General features: G+C 42.5%; 3 protein-coding genes across 4 annotated transcripts; all 3 read right to left on the bottom strand.

The window, feature by feature from the left end:
- Positions 1 to 2,474: 2,474 nt before the first annotated feature.
- On the bottom strand, positions 2,475 to 4,836 carry crabp2b (cellular retinoic acid binding protein 2, b). The gene is made up of 4 exons (XM_084484634.1): positions 4,592 to 4,836; positions 3,415 to 3,593; positions 2,861 to 2,977; positions 2,475 to 2,744 (listed from the first exon to the last, which is right to left on the bottom strand). The coding sequence occupies exons 1-4, from the start codon at positions 4,671 to 4,673 to the stop codon at positions 2,694 to 2,696; spliced, it is 429 nt and encodes a 142-aa protein (XP_084340760.1). The 5' UTR covers positions 4,674 to 4,836; the 3' UTR covers positions 2,475 to 2,693.
- Positions 4,837 to 5,942: 1,106 nt separating this feature from the next.
- Positions 5,943 to 13,434, bottom strand: LOC311365128 (phosphatidylinositol 4-phosphate 5-kinase type-1 alpha-like). Of its 2 annotated transcripts, XM_084484647.1 has the most exons (16): positions 13,309 to 13,434; positions 12,822 to 12,987; positions 12,355 to 12,389; positions 12,113 to 12,193; positions 11,796 to 11,926; positions 11,389 to 11,506; positions 10,898 to 11,050; positions 10,193 to 10,492; positions 9,411 to 9,631; positions 9,005 to 9,088; positions 8,847 to 8,895; positions 8,654 to 8,738; positions 8,121 to 8,342; positions 7,781 to 7,985; positions 7,518 to 7,605; positions 5,943 to 7,417 (listed from the first exon to the last, which is right to left on the bottom strand). In XM_084484647.1, exons 2-16 carry the CDS (start codon positions 12,868 to 12,870, stop codon positions 7,412 to 7,414), a joined length of 1,827 nt encoding a protein of 608 aa, XP_084340773.1. In that variant the 5' UTR covers positions 12,871 to 12,987; positions 13,309 to 13,434; the 3' UTR covers positions 5,943 to 7,411. The 2 variants fall into 2 exon arrangements, with proteins under 2 accessions (XP_084340773.1, XP_084340772.1); XM_084484646.1 differs by lacking the exon at positions 13,309 to 13,434 and having other exon boundaries at positions 12,581 to 12,956.
- A 506-nt stretch (positions 13,435 to 13,940) lies between these two features.
- Positions 13,941 to 14,885, bottom strand: ecm1a (extracellular matrix protein 1a; the record flags this gene model as incomplete). Its single annotated transcript, XM_084484336.1, has 3 exons — positions 14,751 to 14,885; positions 14,375 to 14,625; positions 13,941 to 14,144 (listed from the first exon to the last, which is right to left on the bottom strand). The coding sequence occupies exons 1-3, from the start codon at positions 14,821 to 14,823 to the stop codon at positions 13,941 to 13,943; spliced, it is 528 nt and encodes a 175-aa protein (XP_084340462.1). The 5' UTR covers positions 14,824 to 14,885.
- Positions 14,886 to 15,072: the final 187 nt, after the last annotated feature.

Below are 15,072 nucleotides of genomic sequence, written 5' to 3'. Positions count from 1 at the left end.
TCGACGCAGAAGTAGTTTAAAATTGTGGTGGTGGGCCCGACAGGCTTTCTCTTCACGGGGTCACATGGGTGATTAAAGAGTCTTATGACGGAGTTATAGAGTGCGTGTCCATATAGTCTAGTCATTTTAGGAAAAAAGTCAAACAAATTGCAACAGAAGCAAACTCAACTGATTGTGTATCCTCAATATGTCCTGAGTATGGGGGGAAAAAGCCCAGAAGAATCCAATTGGGGAAAGTTTCGAAAAAGACCCAAATATAGCCTATTCATATGCCTATTCATTCTTTTTCTCACGTGAATAGGTTAAAACATTTTAACCTTTAGATATCACCTTGAAAATTACTGAGTTGATTACGCAAACGGTGCATAATCTAATTACGTATGTGCTAATTTGCATAAACACCAGATCTAAACATTGGGAATAGCCAGGTGAAAATGTCTTGTTGAATCTTGTTGACATCTTACAGTAAAAGACTTAATGTTAAGGTCTGAATGGAACCCATTTAGGCTACCCATGAGCATTAATACATAGAGGCAGGAAGAAATACATTAAACCAGCCTTTATTAATTATTATTGTAGAGATGGGGTTTGGGGCTGGGTGCGTGGGACTGTTTCTGGGGGATGAGTTTGAGGGAAGAACAGGAGACAAGAGAATGCAGAAGACAGAAGGTAGGTAAAATAAAAAGTGGCTGGATCAAACAATCTTTCTTACCTGACAGCTTAGTGAGTGGACCTTGAATGAATGACTGAATCTCTTCCCCTTATGGTGACATTTGTTTGCCTCTATAGTCTTTTACTGTAAGATGTCAACAAGATTCAACAAGACATTTTCACCTGGCTATACCCAATGTTTAGATCTGTTAATGGTATTCATGCAAATTAGCACATACGTAATTAGATTATGCACCCTATGCTCATGTTAACAAACAATTTCCAAAAACTTGTAATACATTTTTTGTTTGTCTTGATGTAAGTAATCAACTGAGTGATTTTCATGGTGATATCTAAATTTTAATTTTTTTTACCCTATTTACATGAGAAAAAGAATGGGTGTATGATTAGCCTATATTTGGGTATTTTTCGAAACTTTCCCCTTATGGGATTCTTTTGGGATTTTTTTTTCCTTACTCAGGACATATTGATGATGCATCAGTTGAGTTTGCTTCTGTAATTTTTTCTAGGTTGACCCCATTTTAGCTTAAAATGACTGGACTAATAAGGACCTGTCTAATAAGGACCTCTCGGATTTGGTGCGTTGTTCTCCGGCCAACTTAATTATGCTATAGTATACAGTATGTGAAATCTTTACAGAATGTTTCATGTTGGAAATTAGGTGGTCGGATGAAGTGGAGGAATTGTACTACTACAAGAAAGTCTATGAGAATATTCAATTCAATCTCAATAATTATAGGCAGGTATAAACATATGTTACGTGTGTTTAACTTGTTTGTCAAACATGAACTCGTTGTGCATGTATGTGTGTCTGTTTGTTTATGCCTAACAGGCATAGACATTTGTGTCAACACAGACTATGCAATTAATATGTACAAACAATCAGGAAACACTTCTCTCTCACACACACACACACACACAGTTCAACATAACCTGAGACCACCATTATCCACTGAACAGAACATAACAGAACATAACAGAAGACAATGTTCAAACCACAAATGTGTGTTCAATTAACTTTGCTTGCTGTTCACCCCCATCTGCAGTGCGCATACAAACACTCACACACAAACAATCACATACGTATCAATCTCCCATGTAATCACTAGTGAGCTTCCTGAGAAAACAGACTCAGCAGACTGTAAACCTGGAGAGGGGGGGGGGGGTTTGAGAGAGAGTGAGAGCTGGAGAGAAAAGGATTGAGAGAAAGAGAACGAGGGAGAGAGCAGGGGGGGGGAAGAGAAAGAGCAGAAGATTTCCTGTCTGGCCGGTGAGGTAGCTCCCTGACATATTAGTAACTGGGTGCAAAGCCAGGGGGGAAAAAAGGGTTGGGGACTTTTGACTTAGCTCATTCTCTAAGTAGGTACAGCTGGAACAGACAGCAGCCAGAGTGCCACTCCTCCGCTTACTGTATTAAATAAATTCCCCCTGGTAGTTGATAGTCTTTCCTCTCTCTAGTTTTCCGCCTTGGTTTTTCGTCCATCCATCAGGAAGAGTACTTTAGTTTGAATGAATGTTGAAATGTGTTGTATTTATTTATTCATTTTTTTTTACATGTTTTTGGGGTTTTCCATGAGGAAAAGATATTGTCGATACATTTTGATATGTAAAGGGATATACCTTGGATATAGTTAAGAAGAAGGAGGCTGCATGAACTTTAGAAAACCTTTAGAGAAGAGACAAACTTCCCAATGGTTATACCTTTATTCACAATTTGAAAGAGAGGCCCAGCTACTCTCTAGAAAGGGTCTTTTTTTTAAACAAGGAATGTATGACATTTTCATTTTGTGGTACATTGAGAGCACATTCCTCTCCGGCAATGCAGCAACCAAATCAACAGTACAAGAAGCAACTACACATACCAAAACGGCTTGGTGTAATCTGATGCCTGGCTTGAAAGTGCGCCGCGCAGTTTACCACAGTCCAATTAGCTGGCAGAATGACGAAAGAAAAAAAAAGAAGGAAGAAATCATGCATCAAGCCCCCAAAATGGGTGTATTGTGGAGTCATAAAATAGTTCCTTATGCCCTTTCATAGACCCTGGTGCATACCACATCCCCCGCCTGCATTGTCTGCAAAGGAAAAGGAGACAGAGAGAAAGAGCAACAGATGAAGCCTTATGTGTTACGGAACATACAGCACATGTGCTGACTTCTTAGAACTGGGACGACTGGAACGAATGCTTTACCAGTATGAGCTCCCCGTGGCCGGTCAGTTCACGAGTCCAGGCTGTCTTGGGCCCCTCCCCTTTCTGTAAGGTCTGCTCACAGCTGATCTTGTTGTCCGACTCCCACTTGGGAAAACTCTGCAGAGATGCAGACGACACGGTGGTTAAAACATACAAACAAACTGCAATGGACCAATGGTGGCTTCAGTTGTGCAGCAGGGTGTGATGGCTGGACAATTCCATGTATGAATTGCCAGCCCACATATGATGTATATATAAAGACAATATGCAGAGCGTTATGTGGTAGTCTACACTTATGTTAAACAGACGATCAGATAGGCATGTCCTTTTAGCCCCTGAAGCAGCCGAGAAAGAAATGAAGTCCAGAACCCTGTAACATCATCAAGAGAACTCTCAAGTTGCATTGAAATGACTTCCATATGCCTATTTTGGCCCCCTCACCTAACAATAGCTATAGTTTCTCCAAACAGCTCACTACAGATGAAAGCATACAGTAGATTCATGCATACATTTATATATCTGTGTTGCTGTGTATGTTGTTGTGTTGTTGGTACCGTGCAGGGACGTCCGTCCACTGTGGTCTCGTTGAAGGACTGTCCCACAGTGAAGGAGACCTGGGTGGTGCGCACGCTGGTGGAGGTCTGGATGTGGAGGCTCTCCCCCTCCTGACTGATATCCACCGCGGGGCTGGACGCTGCGGCCACCGCGATCTTCCTCACAAAGACATTCACACCTGAGTAGAGGTGCACCATGGGTAAGACACTATCAGTAGTTACCAGAGGGGAACTTTGTCACAAAGAACAGTCATCAATCTTCAGATTTGAATATAAATTAACTTTATGATGAAAAATATAAAGTTCAAAAATATATATCATCTTTATACCTACATTTTTCTTTGTGTTTTGTTATTTTCTCTGCAACTCCGAATTGTAGCCTACTAGTAAAGATGACTTTTTTTCATGATCGTGGTTCATATTAAACCTATTTTACAGTAACTATAGTCAAAACAAATTGTAACAGTGAAGTACTCTGAGCAGCTACTACCTAGCTGCTCGGAGAATAGAGTCCTAGATTAATCAAAACGCGGAAAGCGCAGAGAAAGGTGGAGGCCGATGATGGAAGGTCAGTCCCGGTGCTGAATGTACGATGGGGCCCCGCTCCGTTCACACAGGATCCCATTACAGTCGCATGAGGGAGAACATATCTTACCTCAATAAGGCGATATTTCGCATTCTTTCCACAGGCTATTTTTCTTTCCAATTTTCAATAAATGCCACTGAAATGACTGGTCCTATTCTTTCTCCCCCATTCACTCATGGCTGTCTATCCACATATCTATCTGTGCTACAGGTACAGCAACCAGACATTCTGTAATGTAGGTTGTGAAGGATATGTTGAGGAATGCTGTAATCGCAACTTTGACACAGCATTAACTTAACAAATCTCTCTGGGCACATGTTTTTTTCAATTCCGACGCTAGGAAGTGAGACCAAGAGATGATTTGACTTGACTCATGAGAGCTAGATCATCTTTGTTCCATAATTCTGAGTTCACATCCCATGTAGGGCTTCTTCTGGAATTCAGATCGGTGCACGCTTGTTTGGTCTTTGTTTTCCTAAACCTAAAACTCACATATTTCTGTTGCAGGCCTAAACGTTAAAAAATAAACCCTCCAGGCATTACCATCAACATGGAGAAGTGATCAACGAAACGTTATAAACATTAACTCACCAAGTGCTTTCAGCAGCTCCTCAAAATGTTCTGAAGTTTTCATTTTCCACTTACCAGAAAAATCTGGAAATTCCCTCTCCATTTCGGAACGACGTTTAGTAATAATACACAAATATATAGCCTACATGCACACGAACAAATATCTCCTGTTTTATTTCGCAAACCTGTTTCGTTAATTTGCAAAAAGAAGCATAGCCTACTAAATGTGGATGCAAGAAGGAACTTATTTCTTCACCGTATGCTGTTCCTTCCTCAAGTTAAAACTAATCGAATCTACCAATTGACTGCCTTGTGCCTGACATGGACCAAGCATGGACTCGCGTTTCAGATGGTGATGGTGGTGGCGGGGGTTGGGGGGACCATTTCCCCCCATCCGTTTCAAAAGAGTCTGCACCTCAATCTGCTCCACCTCCATCGTACTTGGGGAAAATGTGATGCGCTTTGATAGATTTACGGTAATAGTTGCCAGATTAAATGTATGAATTAAATTGTAGCCTTAATAAAGTGACAGCGACTTATTTTGAAGAGTCTAATTTAAGTATGTAATTTAGGCTATAACAAACTATATGGGGTTTGGGCGTGAACTAAGTCACCGCTTGTCTGGTAAATGTTGCATCAATCGTTGAACACTTTAGGATGAGTCAACGATAAAATCTAATCACGGGGCGCCAATCAAGCGCGTGTAAATACCAAGGTCAAACCCTGCCCAGACCATAGAGCTGTAGGCCCTAGAGTCCAAATCCTTTGCGCTATTTACATAGCCCCTGGCTATAGACATAGTGCCGGCTTGCATTCCACTATTTGCAAAAAAAAAAAAAACATTTCTGACCGACCAAGACAAATACAGTCTGGGAGTTTGTTTTAGGCGAGATAAGCAAACATTTATGTTTTAGTTGGCCTACCTTCTGAAAAAATATTACATAAAAAAAATAAAAATAAAAAAAGTACATATGCTGGCCGCCATCATCTTTATAACTACATCGTCAATCAATACACATGCAATTAAAGACACATGGGATCAACGGACAATGAATAACAGCATAGTAAAATCACAGAGGTCGGAATAATAGCTGATGTAACTTTGTTGTATGCAGAAGAATTGCGAGACGCCACCTAGGGTTGAAGTTAGCAAATTGAGAAACTCTCCTGTGGCAAACAGGACTTTTAATTCAGATCATGGCTAGTAGACGGAGTATCTTAATTTTTTTAAATGCATTTCTAGTTCATATATAATTAGTAAGCTAATTAAATATTTGCACTAGAAATCATTCAATTAAATTTAATAATTTAATGACAAATTAAAGAAACCCAAAACACTAATTTTATTTTCAGCTCCAGTTTTATTAGTGTGTAAAAATGCCCAAAAGCTATATGAAAGGCAGTGTGGTGATTTCTCATGTATGGCAGACCCGCTGGTAAATAACTGAATGTAGATATATAGGCTAACTTTAAATGGTTTAAGATAAAAAAATAAAAAAAAGTACAGGTATTGGTAACAGAGGTATCGTCCTAGAGGAAATGCAAATACCCACTCAGTACTGATTAGTCAGTAATACTGAGGCAAGACATAATAAATACCAGTTGATAAATACAACTATTCACATTTATTTCACAGGCCAAGGCTTTTATGTACTTAAAAACATTTCTGGAGTGGATTTTAGGAGCTCAATAAAAATAAAAATAAACTGCTAGTTGTACCTTTTTGTTCTTAATAAACTTTGGGTTATAGGCATCATGCTTACAGGTTTGGCACACAAGCATGTAAGAATATCATATCAGAGCTAAATGGTGTAGGTGTATACACTTGATTTTACAACAAGTTGCTAATACAATGTGTAGGCGAGAGAAGGTACAAACCTGTAGTTAACATTTCAGAATTGTTTCTTTGGTCAGAGAGTAACCTTTAAATCCCACTTAAAACCTTACAGCATATAATCACCAATAACAATAATAATATATATCTCCTGACACAGCCATTTCAAATGCAGAAGGAATGTGTGTGCTACAGTCTATCTCAAGGTAGAGCATTTGCATTGAGATTTCTGGGGAAGTCTAGAAAATGGTCCCAGGGTAAGAATGCGCCCTTAAAAACATAACAATGATACATACATTCTTACTGCCCAGCATCATCTCCATTCACAGTAGGCCGAGGGAGACCAGCCTACTGCGCCGTTCAGTAGTCAGATACAATTCAACAGCATGATACTGTTTTTACACAAAAAAACATGTGTTGTTTACAACAGGCTAGCATGTGATTCATTACCCATTTAGCGGTCAAGTTTGAATACCTGTTGAGCTTCTTGAGACAGAATAGGATGTGAAGCTTACCAACACGCACACATTTACATGAGTGCACAAACACAGACACACACACACTAAGTGTGAATGTGCAGGGGTCGCATAGATCCTCTTACGGAAGCACAAAAAGGGAACGTGTAGAGTAACCTGAGCGAACCGTAACAACCACAGTGGAAGGCATGTTCTCAAATGACAAATATTCCACTCCGACATTCTGTCTTTTGGCCCCGGATATAATCAGTGACACAAGTTGATGTCTTAAGTTGAACGGCATTCATTCAATTCAACCCAAAGCTAAGGCACCCACATATTCGTATAATACAGCAAATTATCAAAAGGCTTGGAATGAAAATTCTTACAAAAGAGGTCAGATGAATCTCCGAAACACAGTGAGGAGCCTGCAAGAGCCTACTAGATCTTCCAGACGTAGGATGTATCTGGTTCTCCCAAAGACTTCAACCGTACAACCCCACGTTCTCTTGTTCTTGTTGGAGTTGCCAACGCTAGTTCCTTGGATCTTGTTTACACCTGAGGGCGGAAAGAAGAACCACAGGTAGGGGAATGAGATCATTGTGAAACTGGTACCACCCATAGTTGCCAAGATGCATGGGTTGCTACTCTGACTTACGTAGCAACGAGTTGTACTGGGCTGCATGTCACCGAGTGAAACGACGACCTCTGCATTGTTGCACTCTGCAAGATTCGTCAACTCCAAACTGAAATCCAAAAGGAACATAATGTCACAATAGTAGTTGGGTTGTCATTGTCTACAATAGGTGAAACACTATTGAATAATGATAAATAATGAGCTTCTCAAGGTTGAGAAAACTAAAAAGGTAATCATCACAGTCATGCTTCATTTAAACCCCTTCCTGTGGTGCTGCTATTCACCTCTTGGAGGCGCTAGGCTCATTGGCTGCACTGGCCCGCGTTGACGATGTTAACAACAACGCTGACAACGTGCACACACCGTCCACAGGGAGCGGAGGTGTCTGGTGGGAGGGGACGACCGCTCCAGCAATCTCCCCGGTGACGTCATCATCGCTCGGCACAGAGCTCTTTGGGAGCAGGTCAGGTCGATCCGAACGCCGAGCCACTGAACAGAATGTATCCCGTGTCAGGAAAAGAGTATGCTTTAAGTACATCAAAACAGCTCCCCTGCCTTATATTTATGAAGCATGTGTTCTAAGAACCCCCCCACCAATATTATCAACTGTTTTCCAGTACTCACCGCCCTCGACTTCGGCCTCCGGTTCCTCCACACTGCTGGTGGAATGTTGGACAGTGGCCAGCTGGTGGCGCTCTCTGTGGCTGCTGCTAGAGGCCTGGGCGGGAGCTGTAGCCGCCTGGATGTGAGCTAACGAGCTAGGCGCTGGAGATGGTGGTTCAGACAACGCGGCCGTTCCCTTCCGCAGGATGCCCGCGCGGCTCTTCTTATATGGAGAGGCCTTTGCTGTTTCAAAAATACACATAATACTTGTACAATTGTATTTGCATGTGGATATATGAAACCGATATTCACAAACACATTTATTTAATGCATTGGAGTGCTTGAGTTTCGGGCTTCTGCCACGGTGAAAACAAGTGATAAACAGTGCAATACAGTACACTGAAAGTAAACAGAAATAAAAATATAGACAACAAGACTAAATAATCATTATGTACAAGGGAGTGCAGTGTACAGTATAAATAGGAGCGAAGTTATTGAAAGAGTCAATGTAGGTGTGTGTGTGTGTGTGTGCGCGCATGTGCGTGCGTGTTTACTTGAGTTCTTCCTGAACACGATGTTGCACATGAACTTCTGAAAGCGCTCTGCGTAGAAGCCTGGCCGGTGAACAGACACTGTGTCCTGGAGGTGAACAGACACAAGGTTTACTTGTTGTTTACATGTTGTTGTTGTTGTTGTTGTTGTTAATTTAGCACATGGTGGGGGCGAGCAGGTAGTGAGGTGTCTTACCCCGTCATGGACCAGAGCTTTCCAGGAGTGTTCTATCTTCTTGACCAGTCTAAAATACACAGCACACAGGTATGCTATTTATACATGAAAAAACTGTCACAAAAGACAAATAGTTTGTATGCAGAATAAGTATGAAAGTAATAAAAAAAAGTATTTACCTATAGGACTGCAAAATGTCAATGATTCCAATGTATAGGAGCAGCCTCTCTCCCTTGGAGTTACAGGCTGGGATCCCTCCCATTCTGCAGCAAGAATAAGGAAGTGATGATTATAGAATACATACGGACACATTCATTACACGTGTTCTTTCTACTTGTGCATCCGTTCCTAGCGACTTTCAAATCCATCATATTAATGGCATTTCTTTGTTCTAATTCACTCTGGATAACACCAGGCCAGTACCAGGCTCTGAATTGAAAAAAAAAAAAAAAAAAAGACCTTGAGTTTTCCACCAAATTTTCCTACAGGGCTCTCTGAATGACGACTTCAATAGTCCACCCTCAGAGTACAACGCTCGACAACATCATCATCCATCTTGAAACAAACCAAAGAAAAACCCCTTACTGGTCCTCTGTATCCAGAGACGACATGCCCCCGGCATCCCCTTGGATGGACTCAATGGCGGTGTTGTACAGGGACTTCTGCCCCAGGGGCCGCCGCTGGTCCGTGGCCCCAGACGCTGCCCCCAACTCGGCCACCTGGCTGCCCCGCTCGCGGCAGGCTTGCTCGACGTTGTGCACCCCCACCAGGAGGCTGTAGTCCATGATTTTGAAGCTCTGCAACAGCTGAGGGAAAGAGGATCAGTGTGTCACGTTACATTCAGAAGGCTGATCTAAAAGTATGAATTGTTTTGCTACCCTCTTTATCGTTTTCTCTTCGGTAGTGGTCACCTTCAGATGTCAACTCCGCGGCTCTCCGGTCTGATGCTATACATCTTCCCATCACTATGAGCTAAACACTGCATCCTACTAAAGCATGGAAATCTGTCGCACCCCCATCGCACATACAACGATTCGGGGAGGCTCATTAAAAACCTGAAAGCTGAAGCACTCCATTCAGGGATCTGTTCCTAAATGTTATAAAGTCTGGCGACCATTCATATTTTTTATTTTGAGTAAATCTAAATAGTAAAGCAAAGTTATCTACCTGTACTTTATTTTTCAGTGTTTTATGGCAACCTTATGAATCAACCATTACTGAGGATGTCAATATTTTATCTTGTGTTGCATTGTTAACGGCATTGTTGTTTTGGTATATACACACTATCAATGATATTTTGCTACTTGTGTAACTTCAACTGTCCTCATGTGAAGGACCACACACACACTAGTCTCTGTGGGTCTCACCAGGCAGTCTCTCTGGATGGTCTTGCAGACGGCGCTGTAGTTGTCGGCCTCCAGCAGCAGGCCGTCGGCCAGCTCCTGCTTGAAGTCCAGGTCTTTGTACGTGGGGGAGGCCTTGTCGCGCTCCTTGGCTGACGCCCGCCGCTTGTAGGTGGAGCCCTTCATGTCGTACTTAAGGTGCATGCGCACGGCGCACGGCAGCAGATTGTTCATTACCACCAGCCGGATGTTCTTGCCCCCGGCCTGGATGCAGTAGAGCCCGTAGAACTTGGGCAGTAAGGTGCGCTTGTTCTGGTTCAGGTTCTGCAGTGGAATGTGGCGCGCACACACACACACACACACACACACACACACACACACACACACACACACACACACACACACACACACACACACACACACACACACACACACACACACACACACACACACACACACACACACAGTTAAACTGGGAATTGAGTGGAGCCACTTCATCAGGGTTCAAATAAGAAAAGGCCAATGTCCTATGGACTACAGCAAATGTTTTAATCAAATGAGATTTGTATGAAAAGCCCACATAGCAGAACTGTGATGGGTGCCTACTACCCTACAGTGCAACTATAGCACAGTACAGTAAAGTAAGTAAAGTACAAAACCAGTAAAAAATTTATAAAAAAACAACAACTTTATCCCGGTTTGTATCCCCCACCCACAAGAAGTGTTTACCATGAAGTAACCAGGAAGTAATTTCTGCAGAAACTCTGCCTCCTTGTGCTGCACGGTCTTAATGATGAACTCGTCGTCGCTGGAGACGTAGAAGAGGGAGCCACTGGCCCCAGAGTTGGAAAGCTCGATCAGTGGCTCGCTACACAGAGAACACTGAGAAGAAAAACACACGGATGAAGATATAGTGACACATGTTGCCCAATGCGAGTACTGTTCATTTTTTTTTTTTTTTCTGTCTTTGTTTTTATTATCTTATTCTGCTTTTATGGTGATATGGATCCCCCTGGGTCTGAAATAAAGATTTATTATTATTATTAAACCCCAAATCCCCTTTTAACAAGCCCCTCTACAAGCGGAGTGTGTGACGTCATCATTTTGCATAGAGAATTAAGAATTACATCACATCTTTTCAATGGACTCGATCCATTCAATCCAAGACAAATAAACATCCGTTTTATTTGGCAAAATAAGATAAAACAAACAAGGGCTACCAGGTAGTCATCAGGTCGGATTCCAAACATCTCTCTGAAGTAGCGGAAGGCGATGGGAGCGTATGTCTTGAACCTGAAGTCACTGTAGTGGTGCCCAGGGGTCAGGTTACTGCCCTCCCTGAGGAGTTGAGGAGAGGATGGATTGAACCACATGAACACCAATATATTTGCAGCGTATTTTTTGCAGTGATTTAAGCTGGCTAAAACAATCTAACCGTTGAGATGCGTGTACCAGACTTGATGTTGTTGTGGTAACACCTTGATAAAGCTTTACTAATTGGTCTACATGGTATCATTCTTGGGTTGAATATTGCTCAGTTCTAGTGGCTACAAAGAAGACCAATAACATATATGTATGTATACACGTATTATGTATTTTAATTTAATGAATGTATCTAAATAATCACCTGGGGAAGAAGATACTTTCCACCACTTCGAAGTCCTGCATAAGGACGTCCCTCTCTGGTTTATGGCTCAGGCTGCCCACTGTGTGGGTGATGCCCAACTGGATAGCCCCTTTCAGAGCAGAGGAGGTTGTCTACATAGACACAGGGATTAAAAGGACAATTCATCACTTTAGGCACACACACACACACACACACACACACACACACACACACACACACACACACACACACACACACACACACACACACACACACACACACACACACACACACACACACACAGTTTGAGCCCTGAGGAAATTTAAGCAGCCTCTTACCTTTTTATAGGTCGTCTCCCCAGTGGGGTCAATCCCACGATGGCCGATGGTTTTCTTCATGGCCTGTGATAGGCCCGGAGCCTGTCAGCAAATATAGCCCCGAAAGGGAAATCATTAGGAATGGGATCAAAACCTCAGTGTACGTCAATGGCAATATGAGGAACCAATGCGTGAACGGATATGCGTCAGCTACTTCTTTGTTAATTCTCAATTGCAACAATTGGTTGTTGGTTTTTTCTCACCTCTGAAAAGGCAACTTTCTGGTTTCCTGCTAGGTCTGTGGAAAGAATGAAAATGTAGCTGGAGTATCTTGATGGATATAGTGTGATGATAGTATTCAGTTCAGCAGTGCACCTCCTTAACATAATCCTAAAGATGTTTTTTTATTGATAATCAATGTTAAGAGCAGAGAGCATTATTAAGCAATTAAGCTTTAGCAGACTCATGCGTACACGATTTATAAAATACCTTTGAGGATCCACAAATGACTGTGTAGCTCATAGGGTAGCATGGGAGGAATTGGAAAAATGTATTTACAATTACTATTTTGCACAAGACCAAAACATTGGTAATTAAGGAGGTAGATGTCGTTTATATATTTCATAAAGGAAGTTATATTTTATATACTTCACTTTTGGACCAGACTGAAACCAGAAGCCAGAAATGCTTGGGTGGTTTCAGGTCAACAAATACCGGTTTGTTTACTTACTATTGACGGAGCCCAGCGGCCCGGGAGGTTCAGCCCCAGCTGTAGCCATCCCGAAACTCCCCGACGCCTGCTCACTCGAACTTTACTGTCCAAACCCTGGCTCACTACTCCACATGAACCGTCTCAAAAGGTTCCAGGTGTGTGAGTGCTCAAAGTGCTGTCTGACCTGTGCGGGCAAAGCAGTTTATAAAATACAGAAGGACAACGGTGACGATTGCCAACAACATTCACGTTGTAGTTGGGTTTTAACAATCAGCACTATTAAGTTATTGCTTAGTACCGTGCCGATGACGGACCGTTTTAAACTAAAGTGTGAACTCGTAACGTGAAATACACGTCACCTTGTTACGGCGATTATTATACGCACTTTGTTCACTTATAATTTCGGCTTTAAACACAGCGAAACACTGCTGACTCTAATATATTGTAACTTGGTTAGCTAGCTAACCAGCTAGCTGGTCGCCCAACAAACAAGCAAGGCACTTACTGACTAGAGGCACATCGTCTCATCTTGCTGAGCTGTCCATTGAGCGTTGGATTTGGATGATTAATCAATGATTTAGGTGACTTATATTATGTTGCATTCTTTCGCACTGACAAACACCGAACAGGGAAGCCGAAAGGATGTAAATAAAACACAGACGGATGTCCTCAAACTCCTGTTGGCGGCGCTAGAGATGCGGCTATAGGCGCTTCCAGGAGCGTTTCCATTTTTATGACGCTTTGTGACTAATTACAAAGACTTCAGATGTAAAAGAACTAGTTCCTTTCTCATACATTAATTTGTGGCTACTTTCTTTTTAATTTATTTTTTTAAAGATGGGCCATGTGTCATTATACGGTGTGCGTAAACATAGTCTAAATACACAAATAAATGCACAAATATTTTCATCCGATCTTTATTTTTTATAGAAGATGTCAAAAAGAAAATGATGAAAAGGTTCATACCTTGCATTATTGATGAGTATGGGAAACAAATTATATATATCAAACTTTAGATTTAAATCTTAATTTGAAACTTTTGAAAACCGATGATTTTGAAAACAGAGGTGGGATACATTTCCTGAAGGAGAAGTAGGCCAATCTAGCCTACGAAGACAGGCACGCCTGCTTCCATCTTTAACAGTGATAGGGGCTGAAGGTGAAGCCGTGCTCCAGAGGTTGTACCGGGGCGGTGTAGTCCGCCCTCGGCGCGTAGTTGGGGTTGGGGCAGTCGCTGTCGAAACACGTCCACATCGCTTCTCCCTCCTCGGCGCAACAGATGTATGCAGCGGTCATGGTGGAGTATTCCTCCTGGCAGAAGGTGGTGAGAGCTTGTTTCCACTGTAGAAAGAAAGGGTAATATTGGTTAAAACCTGACCATCAGAGCCCGCTGACCATCAGAGCCCCCCCCCCCCCCCCCCCCCCCCCCCCCCCCCCACACACACACACACACACACACACACACACACACACACACACACGCACACGCACACACGAACACACACACACACACACACACACACACACACACACACACACACACACACACACACACACACAGCTCGACTCACCGCTTGTTCTGCACAGCACAGGACATGGTTGTTCTCCATCGTTTGACCAGCGCAACAGGCGGTATACCAGGACTCCACACGGTCTACGGCTTTCCCACAGCGACGGGAATGACCGAAGCCCGAGCGAGGGAAATACCCGGGGGGGTATCTCAGACGATGGCTGCTTTCCGTGCATATGGAGTGAAGCAGGTTTGCTGTAGGGCGCGCTGGCGGGAACTCCACATAAGGTTCATTGGGAAAGAGCACGGCCCCTGTGGTTGTAAAAAATAAAAAGCAACATCATCATTTGACTATGATTATTATTAAGACAAAACAAGAGGGATTACAGTCGAGGTAGTTTATGGATTAATCATAAACGAAGTCCCTATGGGCCTACCTCCAAATGTGGCTCCATTAAGAGTCAGCAATGCAAAGAGCCACAGTCCCATGAGTCCCCCAGTAAGAATCATATTGGTTTGGTTCTGTGATAGTTTGGTCTTCTAGGTTGAAGATCCCAGAATCCAGTTCAGTAAACAGGACACAAACTGCAGACTATTTATATAAAACAGTTGTAGGGGATGATTCTGTGGGCGTGAAATGCCTTGGAGAAAGCCGGACGGATATAAAACAATTCGTTTTATTTGGTGTTTTTTGGTACTGCAGAGTGATAAAAAAAAAAAAAAAGAATAACACGTGGGAGTAGTTTGGAGGTCAAACGC

The sequence above is a fragment of the Micromesistius poutassou genome, assembly GCF_964030765.1.
Source record: "Micromesistius poutassou genome assembly, chromosome: 20".
NCBI lineage: Eukaryota > Metazoa > Chordata > Actinopteri > Gadiformes > Gadidae > Micromesistius > Micromesistius poutassou.
This window is presented reverse-complemented; position numbering and strand designations above follow the sequence as displayed.

Excerpts from the sequence above, each read along its gene's own strand:
- crabp2b (XM_084484634.1), bottom strand. The coding sequence starts at position 4,673 with ATGGAGAGGGAATTTCCAGATTTTTCTGGTAAGTGGAAAATGAAAACT. Across the intron at positions 3,594-4,591 it reads GGAGCTGCTGAAAGCACTTG|GTGTGAATGTCTTTGTGAGG; the intron begins GTGAGTTAATGT and ends ACCTCTACTCAG. Across the intron at positions 2,745-2,860 it reads GCCACGGGGAGCTCATACTG|ACAATGCAGGCGGGGGATGT; the intron begins GTAAAGCATTCG and ends TTTCCTTTGCAG.
- LOC311365128 (XM_084484646.1), bottom strand. The coding sequence starts at position 12,716 with ATGAAATATATAAACGACATCTACCTCCTTAATTACCAATGTTTTGGT. Across the intron at positions 12,390-12,580 it reads TCATTTGTGGATCCTCAAAG|ACCTAGCAGGAAACCAGAAA; the intron begins GTATTTTATAAA and ends TTCTTTCCACAG. Across the intron at positions 11,507-11,795 it reads GAAAGTATCTTCTTCCCCAG|GGAGGGCAGTAACCTGACCC; the intron begins GTGATTATTTAG and ends TCAACTCCTCAG.